We start from the raw sequence: 24,427 nt of genomic DNA on the forward strand, positions 1-24,427 counted from the left end.
AATCTCTTAACTCTAGAGGAGGCTCAACCACTCTCTGACATGACCCAGTGAGCCTCTCAGTTCAAGGGAAATTAAGGATGGGCAACAAATGCCAGCCTTGCCACTCACTCCCACACCCCATGAAGGAATAAAGAAAATAAATTCAAGCCCATTCCTGATCAGTTCAATCATTCTGACCACAATACAATGACCCTGCAAATGTTGTAAAAGACAGGGAAAATCGCAATTAAAATGGCTAGCTGCAGGGATAATTTACACTAAAATAAAAGTACTTCCAGAAATTAAAGGATTATGATTTAAAGGTGATACTTTACTAAGATTAGAGGACTTAAATACAAGATTAATGAAGAAAAACAAGACAATTGCGTTAGTGTAATAGGAGAATTGACATAATAAGGAGATGCCGATAGATATCATGATGCTACAGCAGTCATGTACAAGAGACTGTGAAGGAGTGGAATGGTCTTATGGGAGGGGAGAAGACAGGATTATATATAATAGTTGAAATGAAAGTATTTGCAGATTCTGGCAGAGTCAGGCAGAAACATTCATAGACAAGACAGAACAATAATAGGCTGCAAACTACCAGCAGAGATCAGGGTAGAGAATGTACAGAATAAAACCACAAGCACAAACCTCGTGGCATCATGCGCCACAAACTAGTTCTGTCTGGAGTTAGAAGAGTATTAAAAACTTGGAGAAAGTTATTGAAAGCAGCTTCAGACAAATTCATATGGATTCACAAGATGTGACAGTGGTATCAAATGAATAATTTGCAGCAACTTTCAGTCCTGTGCTCAAAGATAAATCGCGAGTTGCATTGCAGATTAAAAAAGAGCAAGTTTTTTTTAACCACAGTATAAAGGGGTTATTATGGATCAGGTTGCCATTCCTGACCAAGTCCGCTAGTTTAAAGGCAAGGGTGTTGTGTTGTGCAGAGTTCATCCCTGTGTCTTTAACAGCTTACTTTCACCTTGTTTTCTTCAAGGATAAGAAAGCTCAACACAGCTTCTGCCTTACTAACTCGTTGGAAATTTTTTGAAGGTCACAGGTTTGCAGATGAGGTTTTCTGAACAAATATGGACTAATACAATTTTCAGAAAAATGTTTAAATGACAATAAATGTCAGAACCTTGCAGAATCAGCAATGAGCAGTCACAATGAGTCAATATCAGATATAAGATAACAAAGTGTGGAGCTGGATGAACACAGCAGGCCGAGCAGCACCTCAAGAGCACAAAAGCTGACGTTTCGGGCCTGGACTCTTCATCAGAGAGGGGGATGGGGAGAGGGAACTGGAATAAATAGGGAGAGGGGGAGGCGGACCAAAGATGGAGAGAAAAGAAGATAGGTGGAGAGGAGAGTATAGGCGGGGAGGTAGGGAGGGGATAGGTCAGCCCAGGGAAGACGGACAGGTCAAGGAGGTGGGATGAGGTTGGTAGGTGGGAAATGGAGGTGCGGCCAGAGGTGGGAGGAGGGGATAGGTGAGATGAAGGACAGGTTAGGGAGGCGGGGAAGAACTGGGCTGGTTTTGGGATGCAGTGGGGGAAGGGGAGATTTTGAAGTTTGTGAAGCCCACATTGATACTATTGGGCTGCAGGGTTCCCAAGCAGAATATGAGTTGCTGTTCCTACAAGCTTCGGATGGCATCATTGTTGCACTGCAGGAGGCCCATGATGGACATGTCGCCTAAGGAATAGCCTACTGAACTGGATCATCCCAAATGGACTGCAATCCACATTCAGACCATCCCAATTTGGCCCAGACCGCAACAAACTCTAAATATTCAACATCCAGATCCTCCAAAAAAGGTTTTTTCTGCGGCTCCTCAAGTCCACGCTCTCAGCAAACCACCGACATCTTCTGGCCCTACAATCAAGCCTACCCCCAGCTCCGTGCCTCCCTCTCCCAGTCCTGCAAAGGAATGCCGATATCTATTTCAAGCCCACTGACTCCCACAGCTACCTAGTCCACACCTCCTCTCACCCACCTTCCTGCATGGATGCGAACCCCTATTCCGAATTCCACTGCTTCTGCCGCGTCTGCTCCCACGATGAGGTGTTGCATTCCCTTATATCCCAGATGTCCTCTTATTTCAAGAACTGTAACTTCCCCCCTTCGGTGCTCAACAATGCTTTCGACCGTGTCTCTTGCATTTCCCACACCTCTGCCCTCACATCCCCTCCCTGCGACAAAAACAAAGGTAGAATCCTCCTTGTCCTCACATATCACCCCACTAATCTCCGTATTTAAAATATCATTCTCCACCACTTCCGCCACCCACAATCTGACCCCATTACGAAGGATATATTTCCCTCCCCACCCTTATCTGCCTTCCATAGGGACCACTCTCTCCACGACTCGTTTGTCCGCTCCACATTCCCAACAAGCCCCACCACCCCTGCCTCCTTTCCCAGCAACTGCAGGAAGTGCTACATCTGCCCCTACATCATCCCCCTCACCTCCATCCCAGGCACCAAAACAAAACCTTCCACATCAGACAGAGGTTCACCTGCATATCTGTCAGTGTGGTCTATTACGTCCGCTGCTTCCAATGTGGCCTCCTCTACATCATCGAGACCAAGCGGAGGCTCGGAGACTACTTGGTATAGCAGCTGTGTTCTGTTCACAACAAACGGCAACACCTTCCATTTGTGAATCATTTCAACTCCCCCTCCCACTCCCTGGGTGACATGTCCATATCTTGGGCCTCCTCTAGTGTCACAATGATGCCACATGGAAACTGGAGGAGCTGCACCTCATATTCTGCCTTGGGAGCCTACATCCCAATGGTGTCAATGTGGACTTTGACAGTTTCGAGGTCTCCCCACACCTGGCCTCATCCCATGACCAACCTTCCCTCTCATCCCTGTCTCCCTGACCTGATACAACTTGTCCATCTCCTCTCCCACCTATTCGCCCCTGACTGACCAATCCCTAACACTGCCTACCTGCACTCACCTACCATCTCACCCACCTTCCCCAACCCCGACCCTCCTCTCTCTATTTCAGAGCCCTCTTCCCCTCCCCCATTTCTGAAGAAGGGTCCCAACTCGAAACGTCAGCTTTCCTGCTCCTCTGGTGCTGCCTGCTCTGTTGTGTTCCTCCAGCTCCACACTGTGTTATCTCTGACTCCAGCATCGGCAGTTCTTACTATCTCTGGTTGGACTGAAGGGACTGTTTCCATGTTGTACGACTATGACTCTGAACACTGTGGAGTACTTTGAACATTCCCCATGCACTTAATTTTTAAGCGTCCCTCAACAAGGTCACACTTCTTGTAGCAGAGATGTATTTGACCCCGCATACAGCTGGTTCTCGTTCTTGTCCTGTAATGTTCACTCTTTGCTTGACAGAGGGCTATTGGAACAGGGAATTTATGTCACAAGTAGCTGCTGAAGCTGAAATTATAACATCAATTTAAAGGTAAAGCAACAGTTGGCAAGGTTGAATTTAGAGGTTGCATAGAATAAAGTCTGAATTATTTTATGGAGTAAGGAAAACTCAGCAGGTCTGTAAAAATGGCAGCGGGGACCCAGATGCAGATATCGCATCCCATTTCCAACAGATTAAATTCTTACTGGCAAGGTTTTCAAGAGGAAAATTAAAATTCAGCAGGGCTTTTTATTCCGTTGTTCTCGAACTGATTAAGTATTTGTATTGGCTATAGGGTAACTATAGATGCCTTTCTGCATCTTTAACACTGGTTCTCACTGTAGTAAAGTGGAAGATGACTGATCAGGGATCAGAAATTAGACTGGACTCAGAAACCCTGCCCCTTGAAGAATAACCAGTGACGAGTCCTCACTGTGGGACAGAGAATAATCCCTTCCCACTAACTTCGTTTATTTTTTTAAAAATGTCATCCATGCGATGAATGCATTCGAACAATGGTTTGATGTTGGGTCAATGTGATACTCTGGATTTCCTATGGCTTTTGTGTCCTTTGTGACCCAAGTGCCAGCGTGAATGGCATTACATATAACAGAAGCCACCAGTATCAATATCCTGGGGTTACTGACCAGAAACTGAATTAGTCCAAGAGCAGGTCAGAGACTGGAAATACCACAGCGAGCAGCTCACCTCCTGACTCCCCAACGCCTGTCCACCATCTGCAAGGCACAAGTCAGGAGTGTGATGGAATTCTCCCCACTTGCCTGGATGAGTGCAACTTCAACTAAATTGAATGAGTTTAAAACTCTCCAGGATGAAATAGCCCAACTGATTGGCACCACATGCATCTGCTTCAACATTCACACCCTTCACTAGGATGGACAGTCGGAAGGGTGTGTATTATCTATAAGATGCATTGCAGGAATTCACCAAAGATACTGTGGCAGCATCTTCCAAACTCACAACCATTTCCATCCAGAAGAAAGAGGCCAGCATATGCACGGGAACACCATCACCTGCGAGTTCCCCTCCCAGCCACTGACCATCCTGACTTAGAAATATATCACTGTTCCTTCAGTGTCAGTGGGTCACATATAGGAACTGCCTTCCTGCACCGTGGGTGCCTCGACACCACACAAACTGCAATGGTTCATGGAAACTCATCGCCATCTTTAGCAGAGCAAATAGGGATGGGCAATGAATGCTGGCCTTGGCCGTGAGGACAACATCGCATGAATGACATTTTTTAAAAAAATATACAAAGTTGGTGGGAGGGGAATAAAAAACAAACCCTGTCCCAAGAAATCACAGGCCAGCCAAGTGTTGTGGAGTCCTCATCCTCCCAAGCATCAACCAATATTCATTTGTGAACCTGGATTGGATCAAAGTATTTAACAGGTGATCATATTAACTATGGGGAAAAATGTCAGTAAATATCCCAGCTCTCATCTATCCTCCCTGATAACAGCCTCACCCCTCTCGATACACACATGAGTATGCAAATGAGAAGCAGGAACCAATCAGTTCCTTGGGGATGTTCTGCAATTCGAAAGGAACATGAGTGTTCTGATTGCGGCTCCAACTCAGCTTTTATGTTCATCTATGATATCCTTTCATTCCCTTATCAATCATAAACCTGTATAACACAGCCTTAAAGTGATCTCGCCTCCAATGCTCTCTAGAGAGGAGAATTTCATAGTCTTAAGTGGAAGAAGTTAATAATACAGAGTTGTTGGTTGGTTTGCCAAGCTGCGTGGTTTTCATACAAGCGTTTCATCTCCCTTCTAGGTGACATCATCCTGGACTTTATAAATTCAGAGTGGGACAGAACAACAGCGCTTCAGCGGAGGCTACAAAGCACTGACACCTAGAAAGGAGACAAAATGTTTGCATGAAAACCAGTCAGCTCAGCGAACCAACCAACAACTGCAACTGCAACCCAAGCTACAGATCTTTGTTAAAACAATTAATAATATTTAATAAGATATCGGGGCAGAAGTAGGCCATTCAGCCCATCAAGGCTCCTCTACCATGCAATGAGATTATGGCTGATCTGATAACCCTCAACTCTACTTTCCTGTCAATGCCCCCTAACCCTTAATTCCCCTACTGAATAACCCTTAATTTTTAATCTGTGACCCCTAGTTCTAACGTCTCCCAAAAAGGGGAAACAGCAGCTCATCACTCACCTTGTCAGGCCCCCTGTTAGCTCACTAAGACTATGTCGCGATAAGATTATCTCCCATTCTTCCAAACTCCAATGGCCCAGCCTGTCCAACATTTCCTCCTAAGATAATCAGTTCATCCCAAGATTCAGCTAAATGAACTTTCTCTGAACTATTTCCAATGTGATTCCATCCTCTCTTCAATGACAAGACCAAACCTCTACCCAATACTCCTGGGCTGTTCTCAATACTTCCTTGTCCAACTGGACTAAACCATCCTACTTTGATATTCAATTCCCTTTGCAATGAAGAACAACACTTCATTTGTATTTCTGAGCATTTGCTGTAGCATCATTATAAAGATTTGTAATTCATGTACCAGAACATCCAGATCCCTCTGTACCTCAGACTTCTGCAGTTTCTCCACAAGCTCAATGCTCCCACATGCAGTTAATCACATGACCCAAGTCAATCTGAGCTGAAGCACTAAGCAGACAGACAGTCTACTTATATTAAAAGAAATGAATTTGGGCTGTAAAAAGCTAATGAAAAATTACATACTGTACCATTCAATTTTCCCCATCCAGTGACCACGCATGTGTAATTATCTGGTAGTTCTTCCCCTGCTGCAGGGAGACAGGTTAGTCTAATCTTGTCAGTGAAAACGACTGGCCAGGAGAGCTTTAATAAAGCTAAATCAAACCTACAAAGAATGATGCACAGCTTACCATCAAATTTAAAGTTCTATTTATAATGAAATTGAATATGACAATAAACCTGGAGATTATAATTCACTGTACAAAGGTCAGATGCCTATTGGCAAGAGTTAGTAAAATAGAATGTCTCTCAAAGCAAGGTTTTATTGAGCACCACCCAAAACACAAATCTACACCACCTAGAGAGACAAGCAGGTTTATAGGAACACCATCACTTTTAGTATTTATCTGCCTATAGAATACTTTTACATTCTGTACCATGTTAGCTGCCAATATTCTCTCATACTCTCTCTTATTACCTTCTAAACGTCACCTATGAAGTTTCTAATTTTAAGCCTGCTTCTCACTTGTACTATCAAACTAACATCTGTAACCTATTCTTTCCTGGCTTCATCTTACTCTGAGAAGGATTTTTGTCTCCCTGGAGGTGGTGAGGGAAGTGGCACAAAGGGAAAAATTACTAGGTGAGTCAGCTCTGGTAAGATACTCACTCTCTTCTCACCACCTCACTAATTATGTGTTGGATGAAGCGATCGATGGGTGACCCTCTTAACCCATCACCAAATAAAGCTCTTGAGTGATAAATTAATTGTCACACATCGGCTTCAGCTCGCCACCTTCCTGATTACCCAGCTCCCTAGTGGATGGGAAAGGTGGCTAGTTTCCTAGGAATCCAGGTTGTCGCACCTACAGGGTTAATGGGGGCGTCCTCCAATTACTCCAGACGGGGGGCAATTGGAGGGACTGAAAGTGGGCTTGGCAAGGAGTTGACCTCTGAAAGCCTGCCTGGATGAACAAAACCAGAGCTTTTGGATAGTGCAAGTGACACAGGTCATGATTTTTGAAATAAAATTGAAAAATCATGGCCTGTATCTCTTGCATGATCTAAGGAGTTCTGGTTTGGTTTGACCTAATTTCCTCTCTTTGTGAGTGTGTCTTGATTGTATTCCTTGTCATGGAAGGACCACGCAAAGTTGCGAGCTCAGGAGGGTAGCAAATTTCCTCTTGGATCTGTGAGTGGCCAGTCCTCCCGGTCATGTCAGATGCCATTGTGAGATTCACAACAATCAGGTGGAGTGGTATTAACTACAGTGTTGTGAAGTTGAGTAGAGTATTTGTGGATTGGGAGGCAGAGCATTAGAATTTGGTGTTTGTAAAATACTCAGGAGGAAAGCAGTGCATGGACCCTTTAAAAGACGATGTGCTTTTTCTATGCTTAGAGATTTTAAAAAGCCTGTGAGCTGCTTGGAAGTCTGCAAGTACAGAGAGCACCTGAATTGAAACATTTGAATCAAAAGGCTGTAGATAGTTAGTGGGCCAAAAACACCAGTTTTGTTTTGATACCAAGACTAGTTTTGAATTTAGCCAACAAATTTAAACCAGGCTCTTAGATACCAAAAACCAATTAAATTTAAACCTGATGGCTTTGATAACATCGGACCAATTCTATTGTAAGAAACTGATATGTCATCACGGGTATAAACGAAGAGGGCGGTTGGGCAAAGGGAGGGGAACTAACTGCCACTGCCAGAGTTAACAGCTCTCAAGAAAGAATTGTTGGGTTTCATAGGCTTCTCTAAGTTTTAGAGAAAGCACCACCTAAGAAAAACCAAAGGTACGCACGGTACAACTAGTTAATATTACTGACAGAACAATTGACAGTGGAGGCACAGAGGATTCTGGAAGACACAATCTCGCTGTAATTTTGAAAGACTAAAATTTATATATTTTTTCATTTTATATAATTGAGGCTCATTTATTAGAACAGCATACTACTAGAATTTTACCTGCACATCTGCCAATGTGGTATACTGCATCCACTGTACCCGGTGCGGCTTCCTCTACATTGGGGAAACCAAGCGGAGGCTTGGGGACCGCTTTGCAGAACACCTCCGCTCAGTTCGCAACAAACAACTGCACCTCCCAGTCGCAAACCATTTCCACTCCCCCTCCCATTCTCTAGATGACATGTCCATCATGGGCCTCCTGCAGTGCCACAATGATGCCACCCGAAGGGTGCAGGAACAGCAACTCATATTCCGCCTGGGAACCCTGTAGCCCAATGGTATCAATGTGGAATTCACCAGCTTCAAAATCTCCCCTTCCCCCACTGCATCCCTAAACCAGCCCAGTTCGTCCCCTCCCCCCACTGCACCACACAACCAGCCCAGCTCTTCCCCTCCATCCACTGCATCCCAAAACCAGTCCAACCTGTCTCTGCCTCCCTAACCTGTTCTTCCTCTCACCCATCCCTTCCTCCCACCCCAAGCCACACCTCCATCTCCTACCTACTAACCTCATCCCAACTCCTTGTCCTGTCCATCTTCCCTGGGCTGACCTATCCCCTCCCTACCTCCCCACCTATACTCTCCTCTCCACCTATCTTCTTTTCTCTCCATCTTCGGTCCGCCTCCCCCTCTCTCCCTATTTATTCCAGAACCCTCACCCCAACCCCCTCTCTGATGAAGGGTCTAGGCCCGAAACGTCAGCTTTTGTGCTCCTGAGATGCTGCTGGGCCTGCCCTGTTCATCCAGCCTCACATTTTATTATCTATAGTAAATAGAAGGGGTTTATTTGGTTTGTTAATAATTTAGTTGATTTGTTCACTTAGAATTAGATAAATAAACTGTTTTATTTGTTGATTGTAAAAGTAAGTGTTGGGGTTTATTTTATTTAACTACTGGAAGTTGCTGAAAGGCAATTCACCTTTGTAAATAGTTTATAAGGTAAAGTGCTCCTCTTTGGGTGTTTCAGTTTTTGTCGTCAGAAGGGGCTCAACCTCTGCTTTATAACAAATATTTGCACTTCCCTGCAAATAAATGAATGGAGAAGGTCATATATGGAACTGCCTGCTCTGAAGTCACGTTGTGCCTCCTATTTTTTGGGCTTGAGGATAGACCATCATTAGACTGACTCTAAGAAATGTAAAATGTCATTTTATTTTCCTGCGCTTTTAATTATGGACTGAAACAGGAAGCTGCTGATTCCAGCAGTAGTTGAAGTATAGTGTGCAGACGAGCTGGAGCCAAAGGGTAATGTACAAATGGAGTCATTGGTGTAATCTTCTCAATCACCTTTGTTCTTGTACAAGGAAAATTGTTTGCCATCATGCACATCCTATAGGACACAATCTCCACTCCAGCAGAGGAAACGGTGCTTTGTGACCAAAGATAAGCTGAACAAACTTAAGTGTATCTTTCTACTGAAGTAATCAACCAACAAGAAACACATGCCTTCGATTGTTTGACTGCATAAACATGGCATGTGGTAAGTGAGGTTGTTTTCCTGTTGGATTTGGAGCATGTACTTTCTTGTATGTAGAGCTTTGTTCAACTACAAGGAAGGAGACAATGAAGAGCAGAGGGGTTTAACTGACTGAAGAAGGGAGAGAGAGGGTTCAGTCTTTTCATGTCACAGGGAAGAAGCCAGACTGTAGAAGAAATTCCAGAAGACTATAAGGGACACATGATTGTGAGAGATCAAGGGCTGTATGGAAAGACAAGAAGCGAAATTCTGAGTCAAGGGTAATAAACAATACGTCAAGGGTGACAGATATTGGATGACAGATTGAGTGGAACTGTGCGGTAGTTCTACCATGTTGGGGGAATGTCAATGGAATAAGAGTCAAGGGTGTTGGATAGAAGTTCATTCAGGGAAAATACAGAGTAGGGGCTCCCAGTTCCTGAGGTCCAGCTAACAGTTCAAGATAGGGGTGGCAGCAACTGTGGTTTGCGAAAGCCCTCAGACATGTAAGAATGATGCTCCTGGCTTTGAGGGAATAAATGCCTGCCCAGATGACCATTAAGGATAGTACCCGGACCTTTAACCTCATGAGGCAACAGCATGAGCCCCAAGCCACGTGATGTGTTGTATTTCATGTTTATGAGGATGTAACTCATTAGTTGCTGTGTGATTGTACATGACCAACTATCCAGCCTACAAGTGGAAAGCAGAAAAACATCCAGAACTGTTACTAATGAACCTCCTCACTTTCAAAAGATTCCAGCTATTGTTCAAGCTTTTGAAGCAACAGTGGGTTGGAAGGTCCACAGTGACAATCTAATCTTCCTTTCATGAATGAATTCTTCCTTCCCATCAACAGCTTGAAGTTAGCTTTTTCAGGCCTGTTGGTTTTCAAGAGGTTATGAAAGCAAAGTTTTGGTTCCTAGTTCAACAGACTTTTTATCCCAGCCTGTTGTTTAGCGCAGGAAGCTCTGACTTCAGTTTGTTTCAAAGCTGCCTTGCCTTGCCATTACATCTGTTATGATATTTGCTGTCTTGAGGATAACCACACCTAGTATTTATCTAATCACAGATTCTAGTAAAGTGCTTGATTGTTTTAGACTGGGTTGGGGGATCTGGGGTGGGGGGGGGGGAGCGGTCAGACCTCATAATCAATGACTGCTGACTCAGAAAATTCTCGAGAAAGATAATCCCAACTGGGATTAAATGAGAATTTTACAGAGGTTAAATTTAAAGATGTTTTAAGGCATGGAAATAAACTGTTAGAACTTAGAACTAGCATAGTAACTCAGTCCAGATTGAATGAGTTCTACTGCCCTTCCTATTTTCAATAAGTACTAAAGACTATGAGCAGACAGACATGAAGTGGTATCCAACATAAAAGAGTGAACAGGGCAAAGGTTCTGTTGGGTGAGAGGGCCAAACAGATGATAGCAAATCAATGGCTTGTTTTATCCCACATCCATTTTCTTTCCGATTGACAGAGCATCATTGGCTGTCATTGTCACTAATTTTTCTTGTATTGTTTTCTGGTTGGACTGCTAAAAAAAATTACAGAGCCTGCTAAGGTAAAGAAAACATTCGCTTTATTTAAGCAACATTCTTACTGTGGCTCTATGTTACCATGAGGCTGCAATGTTTTATAACAATGTATATTACCACAGGAAGCGATGCAGTGTTTTATTTCCATACTGCACATGCAGATTTAACCCCTTATACTACAACATCCCCAAGTCTCCAACTCTACTGTTGTATTAAAGTTTTGTGCTACTTTCAAAGATTATCAAAACTCCACCAAAGGCAGAACAGAAGACCACACCAAAGCAGAAAAAAAGGGTTCACTCCTATAGTGAATATCATACTGTGTTAAGCCAAGTTAAAAGCTAGAAAGTTAATCAAACGTTACAAATTGGTAGAATTCAACAAAACCAAGATCTTCACAATCTAAAGCGAATATCCCATCTGCCTTTGCAGTCTCTGTACTGTACTGAAAAATTACAATGTACATTTGGTCCACTTGAGGCTACCATGTATACTTGTACCAGCAAATGCGGACTGCTCACAAGAGGAATATGGGATATATGTTTAACAGCTCAAGCAGTTCCACTACTAAAAAGTCTCTGGCAAATTATAGAACTGTTAATGTCCTAAGATTTTCACAGCCTCTAGTCTATCCTGCTGCTTCCTTTCTGTTCCTGTCTTGCCTGTATGTATCAATATTCTAAATGTAATCCAAATGAATTTTGCAATAAATTTAAAGTCGAGCATACTTGAGGTCAGATAATTCCAAATGCCGCTTCAGGTTTAAAGGACATGTTCAACATTTGTACAAGTAATAATCTCCAAGTGGACACTTAATTCAATGCATGCTGGCACTTACCCACAAGTGATACATTTGGGATTAAACATTGGGTGAGAAATCATTTTGATAGGTTCAATGTATTGTTCTGAACCTTCAGTCAACGTCAAGTCATATTTCCCCAATACAACACGGTATTTCAAGTCTTCGCTTTAAAGAGAAGAAAAGGATATTAATGTTAGTCATGGTAATGCAAAGATGGAGAGGGTGACTTATTGCTACTCTTCTGAAAGGGTGCACACACTAATTTTAAGGTTGAAAAATAGTTCTAATTCCAGCAGTCATTACTCACTTAATGCATTTCCCAGCAGTCAAGATCCACGTTGGGTCAATGAGGGCCCCTCCACACATATGGGAATATGATATTCCTCTTTTAGCTTGCAATGAAACCTGGAAGTAACAAACATGCAATGATGTTTGCAGTACAATACAGTGGCATTTTGCGCACTGACCATGTCTCTGTCTTCATTTACCTGCCACGGCCAGCTGAATGGTATTACATTGTTACTGTTCTCATTTAAATCAGGTTTGTAGACTGGGTCTCCACAGCTGAAGTCAAAAGCATAGGCTGAAAACAAAGAATCAATAGTCAGTGATCAAAACAATACCATCATCTATTCTCACAGAACTTTAAACATGATGCTAACGCTAACATATTGCTGCACATAACATTAAGGAAGGTAGAAAGACTTGCATGTATGTAGCAACTTGCGCATCCCCTAGATGGCTCCACGTCTCTTGCAATGAAAGAAGCACCCTCAAAGTACATTGATCATAGTGCAGCAAATGCAGTGGCCAATTTAGGTAAGATATTAAGATATATGAACTAATCATAATAAGATAATCACTGGGTAATCTTTTTAAACAATAACGACTGAAAGACAGATAGATATCGGCCATATCAATGGGGTGGAATCCCTCTGTTCAGGATCTTTAACACTGCTTCAAAGATCAGACACAAAGTACACTGAACACCTCATCTAAAAAACAGTAATGTAGCATTTTCTCAGCATTGCACTCAAGCTTTTTTTAAATTAATTACTGCGTGTCGCTGTCTGCACCAGCATTTATTACCAGTGTCTAGCTGCCCTTGAGAAGGTGGTGGTGAACTGGCTACTTGAACCACTGCAGGCCATATAGGTAGATCAACTCCATTTGCCACATCTTTGGCCTCACGCTTAACCTATCCATACCCCTTTGTGATCTTGTTTTGTTTATTTTTCATGACTTACTTTACTACGTTAATTGAGTCATCAGCAAATTTGGCAACTATACCAACATTCTTCACCTAAACTATTAAATAATCTAAAAAGTTGAAGCTTTTGGACTGATCCCTGTGGCACTTTATTTGTTATGCTCTGCCAACAAGGAACTGACCCATTTATGCCTACTGTTTTCTGTTAGCCAGCCAATCTCCTATCCATGCCAATAGGTTACCCATAAACACCATGAGCTTTCATTTGCCCCAAATATCTTTGACATGACACCTTATCAAATACCTTCTGGAAATCTAAATACAATACACCAACAGTTCCCCTTTATCTAGTGTGCGTTACTTCTTCAAAGAAGTCCAACAAATTGATTAAACATGATTTCACTTTTACAAAACCATGTTGACTTTGCCTGATGGACCTGAAATTTTAGAAGTGAGTTGCTATAACAGCTTTAATAACAGCTCCAAATGGTTTCACTGTGACAGCTATTAAACTATTTGGCCAGTGGCAACTACACAAGGAAGAATCCTCCCAGTGGGTTAACAAGATGTGGAGCTGGACGAACACAGCAGGCCATGCAGCATGAGAGGAGCAGGAAAGCTGACGTTTCGGGCCTAGACCCTTCTTCAGAAATTCTGAAGCTTTGCTGCTGCTTGGCCTGCTGTGTTCATCCAGCTCTATACCTTGTTATCTTGCGTTGTCCAGCATCTGCAGTGCCTACTATCTCTCCTATTATGTCTTCTGTATTTGCTGCTCACAATGTGGTCTCCTCTACACTGCAGAGACAAAGCACAACCTGAGAGTTTGCTTTGCAGAACACCTACATTATCTACAAAAGTAACCCTGAACTTCCAGTTGCCTGCCGTTTCAATACACCACCCTGTTCCCTGACCAATATTTCTGTCTCAGGCTTGCTGTAGTGCTTCAGAGAAGCTCAGCACAAGCTGGAAGAACAGCCCCCCATTTTCCACTTGAGGACCCGGCAGCCTTCAGGACTTCAATGTCAACTTCAACAATTTTACTAATAATATTACAATAATGAGTATCTTCTTCCATGTCCATTACCTAAAGTCACATGACAGGCCCTTGTAATCACATGGGTTGCTTTTAGCACAGCCAATCTATTTTCACCTATTTATGGTCCTTATTATCAGTGTTTTTTCCCCTGACGCTTACCATTATCCTTCTCTTTGACTGTCTAACTGTCGTTCTCTTGCCCTTTCCACCCGTCTGCTCACTCCTTTTCCCTCACCACTCCCTGTCATCAGCTTCTATCCCAGCTTTTCTTGGCTACTGTCAAAAGTGAACAAGGGTCACTGGACCAAAACATTGATTCCACAAACACTGGCACCTGCTGAGTTTCTCCAGCAATTTCTGTTTTAGTTTCTTTTTTACAGTGTCTAGGGTACCTCTGCAACCATCATTCTTATAACTTTTGTCCTTAATCTCAATACAACAAGTTGTTGAGGATCTCCTTCACTAGGTCCCTGCATCTTGCCCCCATTCCCTGCTGCCCCTCAATTATACAATCCTCTGTTACCATCTACAACTCTTTACTTGTTGTCTCAGCATTACAGATTAAAAGGTACAGACATCCCAATGATCAGAATTCAAAGGGCAGTAGAGTCAATCACATTTCTGTGGGTGTGGAGTTACATGTGGGCCAGACTGGGTAAGGACAGCAGATTTCCTTCCCTAAAAGGGCATTAGTGAACCACAGGAGTTTTTATGATAATTGGTATTGTGTCATGTTGGTGAAATTAGCTTTCAATTTCAGATTTAGTAGGTGCATTTTAAAGTCAAGCTGCCTTGGTGGAAATTGAGCCCAGGCCCCCAAAACATTAACAGGCTTGGATTACTTGGCCCTGTGATATTAACATTCCAGCACTAATCTCCACAATAGTCATAAACCTTTTGAAAATATCAGATAACTGAAGCAAGATGCAATATTAATGTTTATCTTCAAGATACAATGCAGGAAGAAATTGAAAAAAGTGTAGTTTCTGACTTACTGCTGGCTATAAACAGAAAGGTGAGAAGAACTTCTCTCATTTTCCTTCAGTCGAACTGTGAAAACAAAAGAGTCATGTAGATCGACCATTGTTCACTGTTTGTCCACCAGATTCCCGAACCATGCGGGGAACGTCAAAGACCCACCACAGTGAGTTACAAGCAGACTTTGGCACTTAGTTCACAAAAACCTGGTTTCAATTTTACAGGCAGGTACTTTGGACACCATCCCAAAAAGCCCAGCCGCCTCCTGTGTTTGAATAGGTGTACAGGCTCTACTGAACCAATTCCAATTAATGGCAGAGAGGAAGAAATGGCAGCTTTGGCACAAGTGGTGCCTTTAGGAGAGTTGGTTACAGGCTCAGGTTTACTCCCTATCCTGACGTGGAAATGTATTGACATTACTTCAATATTGCTGCATCAAAATCCTGGAACTCCCTCTCTAATAGCGTTATGTTTCCATCCACAGCACATGGACTGCAGTGGTTCAAGAAAGCAACTCACCATCACTTTCTCAAGGGCAACTAGGGACAGGCAGTAAATGTTGACCCAACCAGCAATGCCCACATCTCATGTATAAATTTTAAAGGAGCATCACTCTGGACTTTTGTGCACAGTGATTAATGTTCTAGTACAGCATTGGCCCTTCTTGGGTGAATCACTAAATAGAGGCCGCATTTGCTTTCATGAGTGTACATAAAAGAACCCACATCACTATTTAAAAGAAGAATAGTAGAACTATTCCCAGTGTCCTCGTCAATATTTATCCCTCAATTCATCACTACCACAGATTATGTGGTCATCTTTATCAAACTGCTCTTTGCTATGTGCCAATTGGCTGCCAATTCATTTTTCCCTCAAATATGAAACAGTGACGATGGTTTAGGTTTTTCAACCAGGAATAGAAATCCCCTCTCTGCTGTGATCAGACAAAATAAAATACACACGCAGCTTCCTCACAATTTTCTGAGACCTTGTCAGTTGCAGGATCCTTGAAAACTTGCCTCAGTTCAGCAAACTATAGACGGAGCAACACAGTGGATCGGAGTTGAAGCTTTTACAGCACTGGATGCCGTACTCCAGTGAATAAAGAGGTTAAATGCTTCCAAACGCTCTTTGAAAAACCATAGAGAGAAGGTATGTGTATCAGATATGTATTGAGCAGGAGGGTATGGTGGGTAAAGGGGTTATGGGGTAGGATGGTAGAATGGCAGGGGTGAAGAATTCCTGAAGTTTGTACAGGAAGACTGTCTGCTTCTATCCCAACAAAGAATGAAGCAATGCCAGATATACCGCAACTATGAAGTAACCAAAGTGGAGTGCATCGCTGCGAAGCATTTGGGTAGTAATGATCATAATTAATTTATAACACTGAAGGAAGGTCATGGAGAAATATCAAGGGCACAAATGGAAAAAAGAGTTAATGTCAGTGATTTGAGAATAGATTGAGCATAGGTAAACTGGAAACTGATAGTGACCAGGTAAATAATATTAGGCCTTCCAGACAGAAATAAATCTAGGGCAAACCAAACACATATTTCCAAAAGAAGACAAGATATGGCCTCCAAAGCTATGGGTCCATAGTGACAAAGGAGGGTTAAAATTAAAAAGAAATATTTATGATAAAAATACCAGATACAGATTCAATCGTCAGGCAGAATACAATGGATTTTGGGAGATATTGAGAACGATAGAAGGTCAAAGGGGCATTATGAAAGATTGGTGGAAAACATAAAAGAGAAGCCAACAATCTTTCTAAACATGTTAAAGCATTAAAGGATGTTTGTGCCAATATTATGGAAATAGAAATCTCCTAATGGAGGTGGAGTACAGCTCTCAGGTACTGAATGAATGTTTTACATCTTCCTTATAAAAGAAAAGGATACAGACACTGTCATAATTAACAAGGATGAGGAGTAGGCAGAAATATTGATAGAACTGCTCAAATTAGATGCAAAAACAGAAATTGCCATAAAAACTCAGCAGGTCTGGCAACATCTGTGGAGAGAAATCAGAGTTAATGTTTTGGGTTGACTGACCCTTTTTCAGAATGAGTTTGACTGGAACAATCCAGTCAAACTCGTTCTGAAAAAGGGTCATTCAACCCAAAACATTAACTGATCTCTCTCCATAAATGCTGCCAGACCTGCTGAGATTTTCCAGCAACCTCTGCTTTTATTTCTGATTTACAGCACCCACGCTTCTTTCAGTTTAAATTTGATACATTTTGTCAAAAGTTTTTATCTTGCACTGATGAGATCACATCATATAAATACCAGTACAAGGGGAAACCAATATTGTTGCTGTATGAGAGGGGAGAGCTGTGTGAAGAATTACAGTTACAATTAGGTTTGTCAATCAGGCCTGCACTGTGTTGAAAATTTGGGTATCGGAAGCTATATATAATCAACAAAATAGGATCCTGTCACAGTCAAAGAAGATACACTTTGCTTCTCTTTTAACTGAATAAAATAGATGACAATCACAGATTCATTTCTCAGGACTGTCTTTTGACTCCTGTCAACTTGCCTCGTTTAACTTTAAACAAAGGTTAGCAGTCAACTACCAACCATCACCAACTGGTGAATTTTCCATGGCAATACCTCAACAATCAGGAGTACTTTCCAACCAATCAGCACTCTCCTCTTCCTTTGACTCATGCTGATGAGTGCAAAATTTGACATTATGTGTCTTTTTCCAACGTTCATACCCTGTCTGACCTAAAAGGAAAGGTTAATCCTGATTTTAAAAAAAATTCAACTACGATAATGGAATTAAGGCAGCAGAGCATCAAAGATGACATTAATTCTCATTTGTAGGATGGTGGATTACTAAGGGACAGTCGACTGTTGATAATATGAACTTCCAAAAGGCATTTGATAAAGTACCAACAACTCACATATTCAGGTAATGGAATAACGTGAAAGTAAGGGGTTGGTGGTAAATTGGCTGAGGGATAGGACACAGAACTGTGCTGTACAGAAAATCTCTGAATGAAGAGAAGTGACACCCTGCGAGCTGCTAGAAGAACCATCCATGGCAGTTGGTGGAATTTAAATTCAATCAATTACAATTTGGAATTGAAAGCTAGTCCATGATCCGAGCATCATCATCAGATTACTACAATAAAAGTAATCTGTTTCACTAATGTCCTTTAAGGAAGGAGATCTGCCATCCTTGCCTGGACTGGCCTATATGTGACTCCAGACCCACAATAATACATTGACTCAAATGTTCTCTGAATTGGCCTAATAAGCCAGCGAAAATGGGGTCAGAATGCAAGCATTGCCCATCTATATTGTTTTTCATCAGTGTTCACACAGGAAAGAGGCAATGTTATTGAGGAGAATACTGAGATACAGACTATTAGACTAGACGGGATTGAGGTTCACAAGGAGGAGGTTTTAGCAATTCTGGAAGGTGTGAAAATAGATAAGTCCCCTGTGTTGTATGGGGTTTATCCCAGGATTCTCTGGGAAGCTAGGGAGGAGATTGTAGAACCTTTGGCTTTGATCTTTATGCCGTCATTATGTTCAGGAATAGTGCCAGAAGACTGGAGGATAGCAAATGTTGTCCCTTTGTTCAAGAAGGGGAGGAGGGACAATCCTGGTAATTACAGACCAGTGAGCCTAACTTCGGTTATGGGTCAAGTGTTGGAAAGTATTATAAAAGATAGGATTTAAAATCATCTGGAAAGGAATAATTTGATTAGGGATAGTCAACACGGTTTTGTGAAGGGTAGGTCGTGCCTCACAAACCTGATTGAGTTCTTTAAGAAGGTGACCAAACAGATGGATGAGGGTAAAGCGGTTGATGTCGTGTATATGGATTTTAGTAAAAGCGTTTGATTAGGTTCCCCATGGTAGGCTGTTGCATAAAATACGGAGTCATGGGATTGAGGGTGATTTAGCGGTTTGGATCAAAAATTGGCTAGTTAGTAGAACACAGAGGGTGGTGGTTGATGGGAAATGTTCATCCTGGAGTTCAGTTGCTAGTGGTGGACCGCAAGGATCTGTTTTGGGGCTACTGCCGTTTGTCAATTTTATAAATGACCTGGATGAGGGTGTAGAAGGATGGGCTAGTAAATTTGCAGATGACACTAAAGTCGGTTGAGTTATAGATAGTGCGGAAGGGTGTTGCAGGTTACAGAGGGATATAGATAAGCTGCAGAGATGAGCTGAGAGGTGGCAAATGGAGTTTAATGCAGAAAAGCATAAAGTGATTCACTTTGGAAGGAGTAACAGGAATACAGAGAACTAGGCTAATGGTAAGATTCTTGGTAGTGTGGATGAGCAGAGAGATCTCAGTGTCCATGTGCATAGATCCCTGAAAGTTGCCACCCAGGTTGATAGGCCTGTTAAGAAGGCGTACAGAGTGTTAAGTTTTATTGGTAGAGGGATTGAGTTTTGGAGCCATGAGGTCATGTTGCAGCTGTACAAAACTCTGTTGTGGCCACACTTGGAGTATTGCATACAGTTCTGGTCGCCGCATTATAGGAAGGATGTGAAAGCATTGGAAAGGGTACAGAGGAGATTTACCAGGATGTTGCCTGGTATGGAGGGAAGGTCTTATGAGGAAAGGCTGAGGGACTTGAGGCTGTTTTCATTAGAGAGAAGAAGGTTAAGAGGTGACTTAATAGAGACATAGAAGATGATCAGAGGATTAGATAGGCTGGACAGTGAGAGCCTTTTTCCTCGGATGGTGGCAGCTAGCACGAAGGGACATAGCTTTAAATTGAGGGGTGATAGATATAGGACAGATGTCAGAGGTAGGTTCTTTATTCAGAGAGTAGTAAGGGAGTGGAATGCCCTGCCTGCAACCGTGGTAGACTCGCCATCTTTGAGCGCATTTAAATGGTCATTGGATAAACATATGGATGATAATGGAATAGTGCAGGACAGATGGGCTTCAGTTTGGTTTCACAGGTCGGCGCAACATTGAAGGCCAAAGGGCCTGTACTGCGCTGTAATGTTCTATGTTCTATCTCAGGCTTTGCGTGTTATTGGTTCCTGACCACATAGGTGTTTTCCTGGTGGAAATATTGAATAAAGACTTCTGCATATGCTGTCTTCACTTACACACACACTCAACATGGGTACTGAAGGGGGGGAAAAGGTGCTACTGCTGCGCGGTGGTAGTGTAGGAAGAAAAAATATATAAACAGGGGACTTGGAATCTCCTCAGTTTGGGGGACTAGCTCTGAGCTGGCTGGCCACAGCCAGTGTACCGTGTACATGTAAGTAAAGGGTGACTTGGTGATAGAATACCAGCCTCTGTGAAGTTACTTCAGTAATGTGTGTTATTCCTATATGTCCTGTGCCTGATGTTGCTCTCCCCCTTGCACACAGATTGTGTGGATGGGCATGAACCCACTCAATCATTGGCTAAACAGCATATAATAAAATAAAGAACATGGGATTAGAATAGTTTTTGACTAGCACAGACTTAATGGGCCAAAGAGCCCTTTTCTGCACTGTAGCCCTCTGTGACTAATAACCCATCCAAATCAAGAGCAGTTCAGGACAGGAACAAAATACTGACCTTGCCAGGGACGTTAACATTCCACGAAGTAATTCAAGCTTCCTTTTCTGGTTCAGTGTAAATGATATGATCATAGAATCCCTACAATGCAGAAAGAGGACATTCAGCCCATTAAATCAGCACTGACCCTCCGAAGAGCATCCCACCGAGAACCGACCCATCCCCATAGCTAAACCACCGAGCCTGCAAATACCTTGTCTCTACAGGGACAGTTTACCATGGCCAATCCACCCAACCTGCACATCTTTGGACTGTGGGAGGAAACCCACGCAGACACAGGAAAAGAAAGCACAAACTCCACACAGACAGTCACATGAGGCTGGGATCAAACCCAAGAACCTGGTGCTGTGAGGCAGCAGCACTGACCACTGAGCCACTGTGCCAGTCTGATACCTGGAATAATGCAGTATGAGATTAATGATTACTGCTCCTGCAAAACCTGGTGCCAAGTAAATACTGAACAAAATCGATAAGGTAGACATTAGGAGGATGGTCGAGTGAAAAGAGCAGACGCACAATTGTCATTATAAGGGGATGATCTTTTCGTCCTCACTGTCCCTGGCTATAGAGCCAGAAGATTGGAGAGACAAATGTCATTCTCTTGTTCAAAAAAGGGAATAGGGATAACCCCGGAAATTACAGGCCAGTTAGTCTTACGTCAGTGGTGGACAAATTATTGGAAAGGGCTCTAAGAGATAGGATTTATGATCATTTGGGAAAGCACAGTTTTATTTGGGATAGTCAGCATGGATTTGTGAGGGGTAGATCATGCCTCACAAACCTTATTGAATTCTTTGAAGAGGTGACCTAACACGTGGATGAAGGTGGAGCAGTGGATGTGGTATACATGGATTTAAGTGAGGAGTTTGATAAGGTTCCCCTGGAAGGCTCGTGCAGAAGGTAAGGAGGCATGGGATAGGGAGGGATGTGACAGATTGGATTCAGAATTGGCTGTCCCCTAGAAGACAAAGGATGGTGGTGGATGGAAAATATTCAGCATGGTGCTCAGTTACGAGTGGTATAGCACAAAGATCTGTTCTGGTTCCTCTTCTATTTGCAATTTTTGTAAATGATTTGGATGAAGGAGTGGAAGGCTGGATTAACGAGTTTGCAGACAAAATGAAGGTGGATCATGTTGTGGACAGTGTGGAGGGCTGTTCTAGGTTACAAACATTGATTGGATGCAGAGCTGGGCTGAGAAGTGGCAGATGGAGTTTAACCGTGAAAAGTGTGAGGTGATTCATTTTGGAAGGACAACCTTGAAAGCAGAATACAGGGTTAACTGAAAGATTTTTGGCAGTGCGGAGGAGCAGAAGGATCTTGGGATTCATGTTCACAGTTCCCTGAAAGCTGCCACCCAGGTGGATAGAGTTGTAAGAAGGCACATGGTGTGTTAGCTTTCATGAATAGAGGGATTGAGTTCAAGGGCCGTGAAGTTATGATCCAGCTATACAAAAGCCTGGTTTGGCCCAATCTGGAGTATTGTGTCCAGTTTTGGTCACCTCATAACAGGAAAGATATGTGGAAGTATTGGAAAAGGTGCAGAGAGATTTACCAGGATGTTGCCTGGAATGGAGGAAATGTCTTCCGAGGAAAGGTTGAGAGATTTAGGGTTTTTCTCTTTAGAACGACGAAGGATGAGAGGTGACTTGATAGAGATGTACAAAATGATCAGAGGTACAGATAGAATGGACAGCCAGAGACTTTTTCCTAGCGTGGAGGTAGCTGTTACAAAGGGGCATAGCTTTAAAGTGAATGGAGGTAGATATAGGGGAGACATCAGAAGTAGGTTCTTTACTCAGAGAGTGGTCGGGGCGTGGAATGCATTTCCGGACAGGATAGTGGAGTTGGCCTCATTAGAGGCACTTAAGCGGCTATTAGATAGGCATATGGATGATAGTATGAGGTAGGGGTGGAGGTTAGATAGACCTTAGGATTAGGGTAAAATTTTGGCACAACTTCAGCAAGGCATTTGATAAGGTTCCCCACGGCAGGCTCATCATAAAGTCAGGAGGTATGGGATAGAGGGTGATTTGGCTGTTTGGATTCAGAATTGGTTGGCTGACAGGATGCAGAGAGTTGTTGCAGGGCTCTGTTCTTGGGTCTCTGCTCTTTGTAGTTTTTATAAATGACTTGGATGAGGAGGTTGAGGGGTGGGTTAGTATGTTTGCTGATGACACAAAGGTTGGAGGTGCCGTTGATAGTATCGAGGGCTATTGCAGTCTTCAGCGAGACATTGACAGAATGCAGAGCTGGGCTGAGAAATGGCAGATGGAGTTCAACCTGGATAAATGCGAAGTGATGCATTTTGGAAGGTCGAACTTAAATGCTGAATATAGGATTAAAGGCAGGATTGTCGGCAGTGTGGAGTAACAGCAGGATCTTGGTGTTCAAGTGCATAGCTCCCTCAAAGTTCCCACCCAGGTGGATAAGGTTGTTAGGAAAGCATATGGTGTTTTGGCTTTCATTAACAGGGGGATTGAGTTTAAGAGCCGCGAGGTTATGCTGCAGCTCTACAAAACCCTGGTGAGACCACACTTGGAATATTGTGTCCAGTTCTGGTTGCCCTATTATAGGAAAGATGTGGAGGCCTTTGAGAGGGTGCAAAGGAGGTTTACCAGGATGCTGCCTGGACTGGAGGGCTTGTCTTATGAGGAGAGGTTGACTGAACTCAGACTTTTTTCTCTGGAGAGAAGGAGGAAGAGAGGTGGCCTGATCGAGGTGTACAAGGTAATGAGAGGCATGGATAGAGTCGATAGCCAGAGACTTTTCCCCAGGGCAGGACTGACTGCCATGAGGCGTCATAGTTTTAATGTGTTAGGAGGAAGGTATAGAGGAGACATCAGAGGGAGGTTCTTCACCCAGAGAGTTGTGAGCGCATGGAATAGTTTACCAGTGGTAGTTGTGGAAGCGGAGTCATTAGTGACATTTAAGCAACTGCTGAACATGCACATGGACAGCAGTGAATTGAGGGGAATGTAGGTTAGGTTATTTTATTTTTGGATTTGGATTATTCCACAGCACAACATCATGGGCCGAAGGGCCTGTACTGTGCTGTACTGTTCTATGTTCTATGTTCTAGCCTTAATGTCCTTCCAGCCTTCCCCATCAAAATGTCCACTCATGTCCTCCTCTGTACAGCTGACAACCCCACAAAGAGGGTGAGAATACTGAACAGTTTACAAGTTGGTATCAGCCTCTGATTCAATTCATTTTGAAATGTAGAGATTTCCAATAATGATTTGCAAAAGGATACTCTATCATGGCAATTTATAGGTACTGGACAGCAAAAAGACATGACTCTAATTCAGCAGATTGGCACAATCAGCTTGATGCTACAGCGATTCCATTTTCACTAGGAACGTGAACTTGGAGTGTAAACTTGTGACTTGTCAATGTGACTCTTGCCTGGTGATGTACCATTCATATTTTAAATAGAAAACAGAACATTGCAGTTTACCCAATAGAACTATCCCACAAAAATGTCATTTCAACAGAACAAACCTTCTCAGACAGAAGGAAAATTTAACAAAGCAAATATGAATGAATAATACAATAGCTTATAACTACTTATGCTACGCATTAAGATTTACCTTATATCACCTCCAAGAATTGTCCTATCAAGCATATCAATCTTAAAAGTTATTTTATTCTGTCGGGACCATCCTCTGCTATGCCATGGGGCTTTGGAGAAATAGTATCATCTCCAGCTACTCCCAGGAATAATACTTCCACTTACTCTCTTCTGTCTATGTCACTTTCCTTGTTCTGGTTACTTCAAGACTT

At 42.7% G+C, this 24,427-nt stretch overlaps 1 protein-coding gene across 1 annotated transcript in view; it reads right to left on the minus strand.

The window, feature by feature from the left end:
- LOC125466545 (proproteinase E-like) overlaps positions 1 to 18,134 on the minus strand; it is a 34,074-nt gene extending 15,940 nt beyond the window's left edge. The window contains exons 1-7 of the mRNA XM_059638034.1: positions 18,000 to 18,134; positions 17,704 to 17,820; positions 16,061 to 16,118; positions 12,350 to 12,444; positions 12,169 to 12,266; positions 11,898 to 12,026; positions 6,125 to 6,261 (exon numbers count right to left, since the gene is read on the minus strand). Of these exons, the coding sequence (XP_059494017.1) occupies positions 6,125 to 6,261; positions 11,898 to 12,026; positions 12,169 to 12,266; positions 12,350 to 12,444; positions 16,061 to 16,118; positions 17,704 to 17,820; positions 18,000 to 18,134 (769 nt within the window). The remainder of the gene's footprint in view (positions 1 to 6,124; positions 6,262 to 11,897; positions 12,027 to 12,168; positions 12,267 to 12,349; positions 12,445 to 16,060; positions 16,119 to 17,703; positions 17,821 to 17,999) is intronic.
- Positions 18,135 to 24,427: the final 6,293 nt, after the last annotated feature.

Source organism: Stegostoma tigrinum, chromosome 28 (assembly GCF_030684315.1).
Source record: "Stegostoma tigrinum isolate sSteTig4 chromosome 28, sSteTig4.hap1, whole genome shotgun sequence".
Taxonomy (NCBI): domain Eukaryota; kingdom Metazoa; phylum Chordata; class Chondrichthyes; order Orectolobiformes; family Stegostomatidae; genus Stegostoma; species Stegostoma tigrinum.